Source organism: Antechinus flavipes, chromosome 4, assembly GCF_016432865.1.
Source record: "Antechinus flavipes isolate AdamAnt ecotype Samford, QLD, Australia chromosome 4, AdamAnt_v2, whole genome shotgun sequence".
Classification (NCBI taxonomy): Eukaryota; Metazoa; Chordata; class Mammalia; order Dasyuromorphia; family Dasyuridae; genus Antechinus; species Antechinus flavipes.
The window spans coordinates 424961604-424978205 of record NC_067401.1 but is presented as its reverse complement, the minus strand read 5'-3'; the positions used below and the strand labels follow the sequence as shown (position 1 = coordinate 424978205).

Genomic DNA, 16602 nt, shown 5'->3' with positions numbered 1-16602 from the left:
ACTGTGTCACCACTGTCTGAGCATAATACTCTAGTAGTGGTCTGACTAGCATAGAATACTATGGCACATAATCACCCCAACATGTTTGACACTGCCTCTCAGGATGTTTTAGGCTGTCTTTAGCTTTTTTTGCCTTCATATCATTGATTCATATTGAACTTGCTGTCCATTTTAAAGCCAGATCTTTTTCAATCTACTGTATAAGAAGAATCATTTTTTTAAAAAATCATAAATTTAGTTGGTGCTTCCCCAGTCTTCTGCTTAAGAAGTTGATTGTTTGAACCCACATCTACATTTCTATATACCTTTTAAATTTCATCACTTTAGATTGAGTCCAATAATCTAACTTCTTAAAACTTTTTTGGAAACTGACTGTAATTTAATGTGTTAGTTATCCTTCTTATGCATGCCTTCTATGCTTTTATCCAAGTAATTGACAAAAATGATAAAGAGTACAGCATCCCTCACAGCTCCTTGAGGGGGCACTATACTTAACCTTATTCCAAAATTACTCTTGTACAATAATGATTACTTTTGGAATCTAGTCATTTAGGCACTTCCCAAATAAACTTAAATTGTACCATCTCTTGACTTTGTTCTGTGAATTGCACAATAGACTTGTTAGGCCTTTAAACCCCAGAGCAGATTTTTATCATCTCCATCAATAAATTATAATTGACTTTGCCTCCTCAGTTATGTAAAAGCCAATTTTTGCTTTTTTTATCCATTTCATTCTTAGTGCTTTGCATGTTTAATCCCTCTTCCTACCAGATGTTGCTAGTTGGAGAGAAGGTGGTAAATCTGCTGGCCCATCTTCTCCATCTGATCAAGAAGATAAGCTCCCTGGTCAAGATGATGGTGCAAATGGACCAGTAGAGCAAAACGATTCTCATAAAACAACAGAAAAGAGGTTACCTGGTGTTCCGCCTCAGATACCTCAGCCTAAACTGAATGGACAACAGCAGCCTGCTCTTGCCTCTCAGTACAGAGCAATGATGCCCCCTTATGTAAGTACTGTTAGTTAAGTGGATGAGGTCTAAAATCTGCTTACCAATTCAACGGAAAAAAAATATATATAGTGTCTACTAAGTATAAAATATTCTACTGGGATCTGGGAAATCAAAACCAAAAATGGTCCCTGCTCTCCAGAAGCTAACACTTTTCTGGAATATAGTGTTAATGAAGTTTTAATATTATGTAATTTAATAATAAATATGGTTATATGAGTTAAAAAGATATGCCTTTAAGTCATTTTCCTGAAAGAAAAAAGTTATAATTCTCAAAAATATTTTCATTTTTATCTTGTATTTACTTTTAATTATGTTTAAGCCCTGAATATCAAGGCCTGTCTTTGGGCTATTTCATTATTCTTTATTATTACTAATTTCCCCAGGGAATATTTAAGGTAGCAGTGATCTAAAAATGTGTTTGGAGGGAAAAATAGTTTTGTTTTTTTTTTTTTTTTAGTGTTTTATAATTTAGTTCTTATTTATTTGTGGCAACATTCCATAGTGGGGTAAAGTGCTTAACTTGGGAGTCAACAAAATCTGGATTCAAATCCTGACAAGACACTTTTTAAACCCAAGAGATTTTACTTAATTTCCATGTCCTTTAAATCGTTGCTTTAAGATTTCACTTAAGTCAGAGAACTATTACACTTTTTGTTGATAGGGGAAATTAAACCATATTGGTGAGATCACAATTGACATGTGTGTTCATTTTTTAGTTATTTTTATTCTATCTAATTTGACCATAGATAATAGAAATTTTTTCCAAAACTTTAGTATCAAAACTCTTTTCAAAGAATGCCTTACAAACCTTACGTGACCCTACTAGTAATCTAAGCATTAAGTCAACACCAGACATAAACTATTTTCTTTTATTAATCTTTCCAGACCATACATAAGGATCTCTGTCATTGTCTCCTTCAAATACTTGAATTAGTTTACTTTATACAAAATTACAAAAATTTTCTCAAGCTGAGTTTGGAAATAAGCTCCTCTTAGGTTCTCATTCTGTTATGTTTTGTTTTTTTAACTTTTTTAGGCTACAAAGAAGAGCACAAAGGAAAGTTTCATATGAAAATAAACTTCTTTTACATCCAATTTGTTTTTTAAAGTATAAGTTAAATTTAATACCAAAGTGATAAGTTATCTGTGTCCCCTTGACTTTTCTTCTTTTTGATATATTTTTTAAATTGATTTTTTTTGATATCTTTTGTTTTTTTTTTTTTTTAACATTTCCTGGATTTCTCTTTCTATCCCTCCTTTCTATCTTATTTTTTAACAGTTTTTTTTTTTTTAAAGAGGAAAAAAATTTAGCAGAATAAATACACAATGGAAAAAAAATTCTATTATGTTTTATGTTCCACACATATTGATCATATAGCTCCTTGAAGAAGCAAAATATTTAAATACAAGAGGGGCATTCAGTATTCATTGAGATACTTTGCCAATTTATTTTAAAAATGACACTATTAAGATTATTTATAGATTTACCGCTACACCAAAGAGAAAATTGACAGCTAGATAAAATTCAAAGAAAATTCATTTAGAGGAACAAAAAAATTTGAAGAGAAATAAAGAAAATTGTAGGATTGAAAAGACAATAACACTTCTCCATCAAATTATGCTATGAAACAGCAATCATCAAAATTATATCACAAAAAAGTAGAAAATTAAATCTCCAAAAAAGAGTAGGCAAAAGAAGATATAAATAATGGAACTTAGTGATACTCCACTGAGTGGTAAACTCCCAATATAAATTACTTAGGAAAGTATTTTTTATGAAAATTGCTGAAAAAATGAGAAAGCAATCCAGCAGAAATTAGGCTTAAACCAACAGGTTGCTAAATGTTCCACAAGTAAATAAGCTGTATGACCTGAAAAGTAAATTACATACTTTTGGCAGTTACAAGTATAAGGCATAAAGAAGTTACAAAATATAAAATAGACAATTTTGATTATGAAATGGAAAAGTTTTGTATTTATATTTAACTTAGTTGATACTTTTTTTCCTTTTCCCCCTTTTTTGTCACTGTTACTAGCTACCAACTATTTTCTTCACTTAAAAATGCTTTCTAATAACAAATAAGTATAGTTAGACAAAAGTAATTAATTAGCATGTATCTTAAAATGCATACCCATTCATCTTTTGTTCACCCTTTTGCCATAAGATCAGAAGAATTTACTATTTTTTTCAAGTCATAATTTATCATTGCTTTGATTAGAGCTGTGAAGTATTTCAAAACTGGTTTCCCTTATATTATTTTGGTTATCACATAAATTGTTCTTCTGTTCACTTTACACTATTATCAGGCCATATAGAATTCTTCCAAGATTTCTTCCAATGTGTGATATTCATCATTTCTTATGTATATTCTGTTCCATTAATACAGAAATCACAATTTATTCAGATATTTCCCAATTATCTTACCTTTCCCCTTTTTCTTGGATCTGTTGTTATTGATCATTATCTCTCACATTCCTCTAAGTTTTTAGTCTTCTGACCTTATTCTAATATTTGTTGTTGAATCATTGAATTACTGGGTTCTTTTGTGTTCTGTTTTTCAGGGTGTTTACAACTTGGGTGAAGTTTCTATCTCCTGATCTTGAATTTTTAATTTTCTTTATAAGTGCTCTAATTTTATTCTTTATTTCCTTTTTTTCATTCTTTAATTTCATTTCATTGATCTACTCTTTGAGTCTTTTGACTTAGTCTGTTCTTTCTGGTGCTCTACTTGTACTTCAGGATAAGATGTTGGCAGACTTGATAACTCTGATTCAATCTGTAATTCTTGAACTGCCTTCACTTAAAATTCTTTGAGCCACTACTTGACTTTGGTTAAAAGTAATGTTCTTCATGGTTCAAACTTGAGGGCCCTATATCTACTTAGCATAAGTCAACATATTTTTCAGACATATACACCATCTTGCTTTGTACTATAGTTTCTATTGGTGAGTCAACTTTCAAGTTAAAACGAGATTTTTTTTTTTAGCCAAAAAATATGAAGCCAACTAGTTAAAGTAAATCTTAATTTTGAATTTTTATAAAATAATCCAGTGTACCAACTTGTGCATCTATGTTTCAGTGATTATGCTAAAAACAAGAAATAAAATAGTTGAAAATAGCCCTTTCTCTAAAGGAGCTTGCAATTCCAGCTTATTTTTTTATTATTTTTGAGTAAGATAAATCATGTTATTTATTATATATTCTTAAATAGATCAGAAATTCTATTTGAAGTCCTTTCAAAGTAGTTGCTATCCATACTTGACAGATGAAATTTTCTTTAAGTAGATTACCTCTGATCACATAAGTCCTTTTGACACATGACACTGAACGTGGGCAGGTCTGACTTCATTGACCATAAGTTACAGCTGAATTGTCCATCTCCATTAGTGGTGTACATTGCTACATGGAAAATCTGCAATTAATGAAACCACAAGTTGGGGTATAAAGAGAATGATTGTATGATAGGTAGCTTTATTTCTTTTCAGAATAATGTTTTCCATTATTTGAAGTCAATTAACATTGCTGTGAAATGTTGACTTTTGTTTCAAGGAGAAGTCTGATCAATGAAAGCACTGTGCTCTCTCCTGAGTACAATTCAGCTTGCTCACTATTCAGTTCTAATCCCTCTTTACATTACTGTCCGTCTACAGAGCCTGTTCAAGATTGGTATATTAGTAGGTTCTCCATCTAGCTTGATAGCATGTTCCAAAGAATAGTTATTTCTAGTTTCTTTTTCTGTGTAGATAAATGGAACACTGTTTTGAATGCTGATGAATCTCAGTTCTGAAATCTTCTGGTGCTGTGGGAGTTGATGGTGTCAGTATAAGGGTTTTAGTCCCATTATTAAGCATGGTCTTGGGCAAGTTGTTTGCTCTTTTTGGATATTTATTTCTCATCTGTAATATGAAAGATGTAAAGTCCTTTCCAACCCTAATTATAAAAGTGGTCACTCAGAACAAATGTGATTTATTTTAGGGAGCTAGCAGCAATGTTTATTTTAACTAATATCATGCTATGTACCTTTTTAGGAGTAAATCAGTTTTTTTTAAGTTTTAAAGTATTTCTGGAATTAGATATATGGCTTTTTTTTCTAGATGTTTCAGCAGTATCCTAGGATGGCATATCCTCCATTACATGGCCCCATCAGGTTCCCACCTTCCTTATCAGAGGCTAACAAGTAAGATGTTTAAGTGATTAAAATATATCAGATTATGTATCCTACATGCATAATTTCTAATTGTGGAATGCAGACATTCAATAATATATCTGACTTTTAAAATGTAATGGCTCTCTGCTAAATTAGAAAAAAAAGAATGAATTTAAATTTTCCAATGATATGTTTGAAATTTTCAGAGAGTATGCCACAAAGTAGAAATTGTTCTATTAAAGAATTAATACAAAGGAAAGACTTAAGAAATAATTTTTGCTTCTTGTAAAAACAGATTAGGATCTGTTCCTTCATTTGATTTTTCTCCTGATTTATTCTTGACTTATCCTAATTGAATTGTAGGTCTTTAGATGTAAAAAAAAGGAAAGAAAAATTTATTGAGTATATATTTTGTAATTATTAGGTTCTTTTCAAATCATGTAAGTTTAAATTTGAATTTTCTATAAAGAAAAATTTTGGTTCTCTTAAATAATAAATCTGTTGTTCATTCTTAAAGGAACTTTATTTTGGAAGTTGAACCAGAAAATTTTAGTTTTGAATTTTCTCTCAACTTAGTAGTTCATACTATTCTGGAGTGTAATTTTTTTTAACAGATTAATTTTTTTATCTAGAGGCCTTAGAGGAAGAGGCCCACCCCCAACTTGGGCCCCTGAGCCTGAACGCCCCTCTATTCTTAGTGCAACAGAACTCAAAGAGCTTGATAAATTTGATAACCTAGATGCTGAAGCTGATGAAGGTTGGGCAGGTAAGAATGGAAATTGACTTCCTAAGTTTACTGCATTCACTTTGAAGCATTACTCTGAATTTTACTTCATATTTATATTTAATAGGTGCTCAGATGGAAGTAGATTATACAGAACAACTCAATTTTAGTGATGATGATGAACAAGGAGGTAGTCAGAAAGACAGCAAAGAGAACTGGTAAGTCATTAAGCCATATCTTCAGATTATTTCAATGGGTTGCTCTTAATTGCACTCAGTATTTGGATGAAAACTTTCACCACTTGACTTAATTATAAGTAATAACTGTCTTAGTATGTTAATAAACATTTGTAAAACATTACTTTGACCTAGTCATTATACAGGATTCTGGGAATATAAAGAGAAAAATCAAGCAGTCCTTTCTTCTAGGAGCTTACATTCTAAGTGGAGAGCAAGCGAGAATTATTTATGAAGTAAATACAAGGCAATTTGAGCAGAGAAGATAGTAATGGCTGGGAGTATCAGGAGAGACCTTGTATAGGAATTGTTCAGTTCCAATTGAAACTCAACCTTTAACTCAAGCTGAAGAAATCCTTGGGATTCTAAGACAGAAAGATAAGACATTAAGTGCAATTTTCAGGTGTGGGGGCAGGAGAATAGCCTGGGCACAGATTTGATGCTAAGAAGTTGTGGGTGAGTGCATGGAAAGGAATCGTGTAGACTAGATGAGAAAATTTAGGTTAGGAAAAGTTATTAAATTGGCATTCTGTGAAGTACTTAAAATGATAGGAGTTTCGCATTTGTTCCTAGGAACAATTGTTAGCAAGTGAATTAATAAGAAGGAAATAACTTGGAGTAGTGCTTTGGATCTGCTTTAGAAATAATGTAGACTATTGTATGGAAGATGGATTGCAAAAAGAAGAGACTTGAGAGCAATTTAAGATGATTAAATTCATACTAGAGGTGATGAGGGTTAGAATAGGATTATAGTTATAAGTAGACAGAAGGAGCTAAATATAGAAACGATAGAGAGGTAGAATTGGCAACTTTTCGACTGACTAGATGGATGAAGGAAGAATGAGGAATTGAAAGATGGCTCTAATTTTGCAGACTTGTTTAACTATTAAGCTGTTGGTATTTTGAACTAAAGTAGGGAGGGATGCTAGAGACATCCAGAGAAAATATTTTTGAGTTCTGTTTTATATATGTTATAAATATGGGATATTTATAGAACACATAAGTCCCATAGGCAACTGGGACTGGAACTCAGGAGAGCACTAGGGCTGTGAATATAAATGTGTAGTTTTGGCAGTCATCTGTTTAAAAAAGATAATTCAACTTAAAGGAGTCAACATGAGAGTAGAGAGAGAGGGAGAGAGAGAGAAAAGAAAGGAGCTCAGAGACAAAGCTTCAGGATCTACATAAATTTAGCAAACATTGGCAAGGAAGATTTTAATCCCATCTTCACCTCCCCCTCCTTCCCCCCCCCCCCCAAAAAAAAAAAACCACTAAGAAGAAATCATCAGACAAATAGTAGGAGAGCCAGTAGAACAGTTAGTAACCTACCTATTTTCTTATTCAAAGAACTTTTAAGTATATTTTCTTTTTAAAAGGTTGATCATAGTGCCTTAAAGCCAGGACTCCCTCAGCTGTCACAGAAATTGATTGCTAATTTTAATCTCCATTTCACTACCTCTTTTGGAAATTTGGAAAAAGAGTTGGGGATGGAGGGAACTTTTAATCTTTTAGTTAATTCAGATTATTCACTGTGCATAATATGTATATTTGCTTCTGGAATACAAGGGTGGAATGGAAATATCATCCAAGGTGTCCAATTTAAAGATTAGACTTTAATAACCACTTTTCATAGCAACGAATGAACCTATTAAAATTATTTTCAAAATTCTTAGGTCCCTCTTTACTTGACAGTATCCCTCCTAGATATGTAATACCACAAACCACAATTTAGAAACAGAAAATGTAGGGGATAAAATAGATATTGATGATGCATAATGTCTCCTGTTCTTGTTACGCCTTTTGTTCTTCAGTGAAGAAGAAGCACCAAAGACTTCTGAAAGTGCTGAAAACCGAAAAGAAGATGATGAAGGTTCTAGCAGCAAATCTCAGTTGCATCCACAGTCAACGGTATCAAAGGTCCCTATGGAAAAGGACCACCTTTTAATCAGGTTTGTTACATTAAAGTATATATGATGGTCCTTTGTAATGAGCATGATTGAAATAGTGAAGGGGAAGTTATTATTTATAATATTATGCTGCTGGACACTTTTCAAGTGTAAAACTTACTGAAAGCCAAACTTAAGTCTTTTTTCTTTTTCTTTTTTTTCCTTTGCAGTTCATGTGAAGTTTATTTTAAATATTCTTACTGAATTAAAAAATTTTAAGCAAAGAAGAAGCGATGTAGCTCAAACTATTTGCTACTTTTCTAAATCTTATAAAAAGTTTGGGAGCTCAGAATATCTTGTTGTCTGGTTTCTTCTTAAAGATTTCTCGTGAACAAGTGTGACTAATTGGGCACTTTAGCTTTTTGGACTACTGTATGTGTTAATAAGTTTATAGGAACCTGAAATCTGCTTCTCTACTAGTCATTCATACATTTTTCTTCCATTCCTTGAATTCTTAATGAAGCTGTTATGTAAGTTTTGTCTGACTTTTTTTTTTTTCCCCCTGGTGAGAAGGAATCCTGGTGTCTGATATCTCCTGTGGCAGTTGCCCCAATTTTGGATAACTAATGTTTCCTTTGTATAATGTCAACATTTGCTTCATAATTAAGATCATATCTATCATTGATCCTTTGCAGTTGTGGTTGATCAGTTATCTTTATAGTGTTGTCATTACTGAAAAAGTTGTTTTCAAGTTCTATTCACTTCATTCTATACCAGCTTATAACAAATCTTTCAGAGTTTTTCTAAAAGTCCTTTTACTATTTTTTTTAGGTCATAGTATTCCAATTCATAGAGCATAATTTGTACTCTGCCCCACCTAAGTAGTGATCCTTTAGCTTTTATATCCCTTCTAAAGTAAAAAGAACTTTTAAATATTTTTGAATTCCTGGCCCCCCCTTCTTTCTTTGATCTCTAAAAATTTCAACATTGTTTTCACTTTGTCATAACAATTTAGTGCCTTCTGGAGTATGTAATACTGTACTTTAAAAAATATATAGTCTAGAACAAGTTTTTTGGTGGCCCTGCAACTCCTAATTCAACTTGTAGTCAGAATCTTTAGGTGGTTTTCACAGAAAGTTGTTGGGGTTGTAGAGGGAGAGAGGAGGTGACACAATTGGGGTTATGACTTGCCCAGATATTAAGTATGTGAGGTCGAATTTTAATTCCGGTCCTTTTGACTGTAGGGTCACTGTTGTATCCACTGTACCATCCAGTTGTCCTTAGCGATATTTTTTTTTAACATATTACATTTGTGATGATTGTATTTTTAATCTAAGCATAAGACTTGATTCTTAAATTTGGTTTTGATCTTTTGCTCTTGTTGGAGCTAGACTTTGTCGTTCAACATGTTAATTATCTTTACAAACTGTGCCATTTGTAAATTGACAAATATACTAGCTATGTTTTTAAGTTATTGATGAAAATATGTTAACAGTGGAGAAACTAAAGACAATTCTCTTCTTCCAAATTTAAGACTAACTCATTAATGAATATTCTTAATTTTCTGAAAATTTTGTGATAAGCTCATTTCCCATATTAAATTTGATGCTCATTGTTTGAAAATAGAATAAAAATGTACAGTCAATAGTATTCAGCCACTAATAAAAATAAAAGCTAAGTTTACTTTAGATCTTGTAGTATAAGACGCTTTCAAATATTTAGAATTTTGATTTAGAATATTAAATGTATTTGTCAGACTGACTTTTGCCTCATTTTTAAAATCTTTTTCTCTGTCTATCAGGAACGGGGACCTCCCTCTGTGCAGTCCTTAGTACATGAAAAGAACAGTTCTGCCCACTTACCGCTTCCACCAAAGTCACTTGCTCAGCAGGTATGATGCTACTACTTACTAGTTAAAGTGCTTGAATTTTTGAGTGGAAAGACATGTGGTATATTTCTCACTTATGATGTGCTGGAGTATGTTTGTCTGCTTCAGAAACCTAATAAAATATTCGAAAACCATACTTAAGTTATTCTTTGAAAACTCCTGGTTTTGTTCAATCATGAAAATTTAGTGGTTTTTATGTATTCAAGATTGTGAGGTTTGGCAGGGAAAATTCTTTTAAGATTTTTCATATTCTTTTGGGCAAACCTGAATTTTATAATACTTTGGTATCCTCAGAATACCTACAAATTAATGTAAAATTGGTCCTTAATTTATATAAAATTAACAGATGAACTGAAACAGACTTTTGGTAGGTAAAGAGTTATGTTTTTTATGAATTATCCAGTTGTCCAGATTTTGCAAAGACATTCATTTATGTCATTCTTCCCTTCATTTTTTTGGTCATCCACAAGATCTCTCTCAAATGATGGTTCTCCTACTTACAAAGTATTGTGTAATGTGAACCACCTATTGGACATTGCTATCTACTTGTCCTCTGGCCCCTTTAAACTTAGCTCTTTTCTGAACTTCTTTGTTACTATTGAGGATTACATTATCCTTCTGTAATCATCTAGGTTCACAACTTTGCCATCATCCTCAGTTCCTTATTCTCCCTCATCCCATATTTGTTAATCCATGTATTTATCAAATCCTATTTGTATCTCTACAAGGTCCCTCTCATAGAACCTTTGTGTCCATTAATACAATCTGCATTTCAGGTCTTCATAATGCTTCTTGGAGAATTGCAATACTCTGTCATCTAATCAATTTCCTCGTCTGATTCCATTCTGGTCTTCTCCCACAAAGCAACCAAATTGATTCTTCTGAAGCATAGTTCTGATCATATCCCCATGTTATTCAGTAAACTCTAATAGTTTCTAATTATCTCCAGGACCAGAAGCTTTTAGTTTTCTTACACATTACCTTAACCTTTATTTACAATCTGTGGTCCAACCAAACTAAATTTTTTAAGTTTGTGGTACATGATGTTTCTTTCTCTTCCTACCTATGTCTTTGTTCTTCTGTACACAGCCTAAGTATCACACTTGGTAAGCAGACAGCTTTTCTCTGTTCCCCCAAACTGCATGTGCCTCTCCTTATAAGACTCTTCTTCCATTTACTCTGTAATTACATTTCTATATTATCTCTCCCTTTTCAATTTATGCTTCTTGAAGAAAAGGGAGAGAAGGGGCACATAAATGTTTGTTGATTGATATAATTAAGCCATTTAATTGACAAATTTTAAAAGCAATTTAATCTTATACGAGTGTTGTAACTTGAGGCAAGTCTGTTGCTTGCCATAGCTGAGCCAATTTGTTTTTCCCATTTCTATTACTAGGCATTCAGATGATGTGTGTATTCATAATTGGCAGAATATGAAATATTCTTGACAGAGTTTAGCTGAGATTTGCAATTACTTTTATTGTTAAAGTGCATTTTTGAACGTTAGTTTCACTTTACCTTAGAATAATTGATACTTTTAAATTATCAGAAAACTTTAAAATAGTAAAATAAATACAAAGATTCCTCATATCTGGAATCACAGAATTCAATTCAGAAAATTTTTATTGAATATCTACCATAAGTTTCTTTTACCTTATCCAAAGCAAATTCAGTACATTTATTTCTCTTAACAGGTATTGTTATGTAGTCAGTATTGTGGTCTTTTCTGTTATAAAACTTTTAAATTCTTTTATTTCAAAGATAAGTAGCAAAATCATGATTTTTAAAAATATATTAAGTCTATAGAGCAGCGATACTGATAATATGACTTATTTCCTAATAAATAGAATCAGGTTATGTTACAAGATTATATTATAAAATAATATGACATAATGGAACACCAAAATTCATTCCGTCCACCAGCAGGAATTTGTTAAGCAACTATATTGTATCAGATAATAGGTATGGATAAACTAACTCAAAAGTAAAACAATTTCTAATTCAAAAGAGACTATATATAGAATTACAGTATAGACAGGGGTGACAATAGGTATTTATATAAGGAGATACAAATTAGATTCAACCTTTTCAGAGAAAGTTGGCAGAATCAATAAAGCTTTTTTATATAGAAGTTAGCATTTTAACTAAACTTTGAAGAAAACTACCATTGTAAGTGACATTGTTCTTCATGCTTAGAATGTATTCCACCCCAAATAATCATTGCAAAGGTAAAAGACTAAATTTGAAGCCAGGTATGAGGGAAAGTTATAAGCCTTGGATCATAGCATATATGCTGGAGAGTAATATATGGAATTAGGTTGGGACTAGGTTATAAAAGGCAAATATATATCAGAGGAGAAGTAATAGGGAGCCATGAAACGTGACGTGATCAGACCAATACTTGAATAAATAGAATGATTTCTTGAGATCTAAATGCCTTTTAATAAAGTGGCATGGAGTAATAAGATCTTTCCTAGGATATCTATTCTCCCAAGTGTATATCTTGATTAATTGAGCTCTTTATCTTAATATTTCAGCATCCACCTCCTGATCGACAGGCAGGACCTGGAAGATCAGGTCCTTTTCCGCCTAAACAAATTCCTGATGAAGATGAAGCTTGGAAACAACGCCGAAGGCAACCATCAGAACTTTCTGCCGCAGTAGAACGTGCTCGAAAGAGGCGTGAAGAGGAGGAAAGGAGAATGGAAGAGCAAAGAAAGGCTGCATGTGCAGAAAAGCTAAAACAGTTAAATGAGAAATATGGCATTGTAGAAAAGCAGCCATCTCCTGAAGAAATTAGGGAACGGGAGCGTGAAAAGGAAAGAGAAAGAGAGAGAGAGAAAGAAAGGGAAAGAGAGAGAATAAGAGAACGGGAGCGGGAACGAGAACGAGAAAGGGAAAGAGAAAAGGAAAGGGAACGAGAAAGGGAAAAAGAGAAAGAACTAGAGCGGGAACGGGAAAAAGAAAAGGAATTGGAACGGGAACGGGAAAAGGAAAAAGAACTGGAGCGGGAGAGAGAACGGGAAAGAGAACAAGAAAAAGAACGGGAACTAGAACGACAACGAGAAGCAGAAAAAGAACTGGAAAAAGAGAGAGAGAAGGAGAAAGAGCGTGAGAAAGAACTACAGAAGGAAAAAGAGAGAGAGAAAGAGGAAAAATTGGAACGGGAAGAGCCTTCATTACAACCTGTGTTAGACAAACAACAAAGTGAAAGCTGTAATAAAGAAAAAATAGGTTTGTTTATTTTAATTTTTAATGTCATATTTTAGTTCTCAAGTATTTAAGTAAAATTTACATAATTATTGTTTCTTGTGTTTTCAATAAGTGCATATTTTTTCCCTATGGTTTTATTGGTATATAGATGTATGTTTCATCAGTACAATTCACAAAACAAGCCTTATTCTTGTCATTTAATATTCTTGTGATGACTTCTGCTTTTAGGTCCTTTGATAGTTGATCCTTCATCACTCATCAGTCCTTGTGTTGAAAGATTTTTACCAGTTTAGCAGGATCTCTCATTTCTTTTACTCTCCTGATAGAGCGTTTGAAAATCACCTCTTTCCCACAATAAAGCATCAAAGTAAGACCTCAGTGGAGATCTCAGTTATAAAGAAAAGAAAGCAATATTTTTAATATCAATTCCATATCACATAGAATGGTTAATGCCAACCATCATTTCTTTTACCAGTATAATGGCTTGATTACATTACTGCTCTATTTAGGGTTTTGAATATGCCAAAGCAGAATTAGGTTGTGGTTTTTTGTTTCTTTTTATGTTAGAAGGTTGAAGAATGGGGAGTAAATTTCTTGTGATTCTTATTTGATTTTATCTACCAAACTTTCCCAAAAGACTTTTACACATATTTGCCCATTTTTTGTCATGACCACTTTCCCCTGCTTCCAGTAATTTGTCAGGTATTTTTCTTAAGGAAGAATTCATTAACAACAAACTATAAAGGTTAAGTGAATTTTCAGAGAAGTGCAGATTTTTATAGACCCTAGCAATCAGTGATTTCAGTTCTTCCATATGTCTGTCTGGTACTGGGGCGTGGGGAGCAATAGGACAGTATCACTGTATTTGGAATTAGATTGTACTTTGAATGGAATTCTGGTGAGCTTTTAGATGAAATAACTTGAAGTAATTTTTAAAAAATTAAATATTAATACATAGAAGTAAAGACATGCATAATTGTGACTATTACAAAAAATAAGCTTATTGAGTGTGATACACTAAGAGCATGGAGTAAGTGCTGGCAAATTATGATATAAATAGTTTTGGTTTTGTTATCAAGGAACTGTAGGACATGTTAAATTGTTTAATCTTCTTGGACATTTGTATAAAATGAGAGCTTTATCATAGTGGGGAATTTAACTTTTCTGACATTTTATAACTGTCAGTTTTGGAATCCCAAAGTTAATACAACCTGGTAACATTTTTATTCTGAATACTGTGAGTACAGTCACATTTTACTTCAGTTTACAAATTTAGGTTTATTGGTTTGGTTTGATTTGGGTGTTTCTGAGTAAATCTCAAGATGTATCTTTTTTCTTTTTTTTTTTTTTTTCAGTCACATTATACATCTTAACCTAATGATTTATTCTCAGTTAAATTTGATGAAATAGCCGATCTGTTTGCCTTTCTGATCTTTCCCAGTGGCAGTTAGCATGTTTATATTTTGTATCTTTGGCACATTTTTTGTTTTTGTTTTTTTAAGTGAACTTCTGGACTTACTGTATAATCTCTAATTTTGCATTTGTATGTGAAATTATCACATTTTAAAATTTTACTGTATTTAAATTTCTTTTTAATTTAATCTATTTGAACATATATTTTGCCATATAATTAGAATGAGTTTGACTTAAATTTCACTTGATTTGTATGTCTTTGACTTGAACTTTCCTTGAAGTAAAAAAAAGCAATTCACTTTACAACTTTTGTCCATCAAGAATTCATTTATTTGGAGACATTACCTTGTTCTTTTGTGACTGTTTATTCCCCCCACCCCCCCTTTTTTTTAAAATAATCTTAGATGTTAAAAATCCTTAGTCATTTAAAAAATGTTTACTTTTTCTTTTTGCACACAGGTCAAATGAAGTTTGACACTTCAGGGTTCTCCCTTCTCCCTCCTTTTCTAATGATATTAGAATTTGTATATCTAAAATTTTTTAAAGTGAGAGTTAGGCTGATATATCTAGTTATTTTACCTTTTCACTCTGATTTGCTTCTTTTCCCCCACCCTCACTCCGGAATTTGTGGGAAATCTAGTGCTGTGAGTAATTTGACAGGATTCCTTGATCTACCAGAAATCCCAGTGACCTTTTTCTAGGTCAGTTTTTCTAGCTCTAGTATCCATTAGGACAGAAAATACCTTCTTCAAAGTGTTATGGTTTTCTTCTTTTTGGAAAATTGTTACCAAGTTGAGGCCATTTTAATTAGCATGTTTACAATAACGTAAAAGACAGATAGCAGCATATCTGTAGTACTTTAAGGTTTGTGAAGTGTAGTATATGAACTCATTTGATCAAGTGTTTGAAAAACTCCAGAGATGGGTATGAAAAGTAATTTTGAAGTGTTTTCTTTTGTCAGAGGAACAGCCAGTTTTCACTAGACAAGACAGCAACCGTAGTGAAAAAGAAACCCCACAGGTGGCTCATGAAATAGAACCAGATTCAGGGTCTCAGCCTCGACCTGCAGTTTCATCAGGCTATTCCAAACAATTTCAAAAGTCACTGCCACCACGGTTCCAAAGACAACAGGTGAGAAGAAAAATTATTTTGGGCAATTAAAAAGTCAGATATTTAGTGAACACATACCATGTGCAAAACATGGTATTAGTGGGTTGGGGTACAAAAGATTTAAATGTATGATTATGCCCAAATGCCTTTTGAAATAAGAGCTACTCTTGGAGTCAGAAAGATCTGGATTGAAATGCTGCCTCTGACACGCTTATATTTAATCTTGGGCCCTAGGATTTAACTTCTAGGCATCCCAGGTTGGTCTTTGAAGCCTTTGCATTACAGTTGGGGTGCCTGTGTCCAATGAAAAGCCCACATTAGTAAATTTCCAGATCAACAAATTTATACCTGACTCTCCTCACTGTAGTATGTATGCGTGCATTATGGGCATGCATGTAATGTGTATGAATAATGTTTTATATGTAAAATTGCCTTATATATATTATATATTTGTGGAGAGAAATCAAGTAGATTATACTTGATATATACTCATTTCTGAAAGCTACAGTACCCTCTTAGGTGAAGACTTGAATTTTGAGAACTGGGTAGCTTAGTTTTTCTAGTCTCCCCTCCTCCTTTTCTTGCCCCTTTTTATTCCTGAATTAGCACATGTTGTCCCTGTCTTGGCTTCTGTTTCTTTTAATAAAGCATGTGGTACAGTGCATATGTTTTTTGTCAGTAATGTTTTCAAGTTCTACTTGAGAATGCATTGTTATTTCCATATGAAAAGAACTGGATTATTTCTTAAGGTTGGTGAAATGAAAAAGAGTGCTGTATTTAACTTCAAGAGGCCTCTCTTCTAAGACTGACTCTTAACACACATTAGATATGTCACTGTAGACAAGTGACTTACATTTTTTGAGCCTTAGATTCTTAACTCTTACAAGGTTTGTGCTTTGTGTTTTATAGAGATGTTGTGAGGAAAGGGATTTTATATTCCTCAAAATAATTCCTTATTATCTCATATCCCCACT

General features: G+C 32.6%; 1 protein-coding gene across 1 annotated transcript in view; it reads left to right on the top strand.

Moving 5' to 3' along the window:
* The window catches only part of PRRC2C (proline rich coiled-coil 2C), an 89825-nt gene that overhangs the window by 31878 nt on the left and 41345 nt on the right, over positions 1-16602 (top strand). The window contains 9 exon segments of the mRNA XM_051996786.1: positions 772-1007; positions 5106-5188; positions 5791-5924; positions 6010-6100; positions 7930-8033; positions 8036-8067; positions 9806-9895; positions 12430-13126; positions 15480-15649. Of these exon segments, the coding sequence (XP_051852746.1) occupies positions 772-1007; positions 5106-5188; positions 5791-5924; positions 6010-6100; positions 7930-8033; positions 8036-8067; positions 9806-9895; positions 12430-13126; positions 15480-15649 (1637 nt within the window).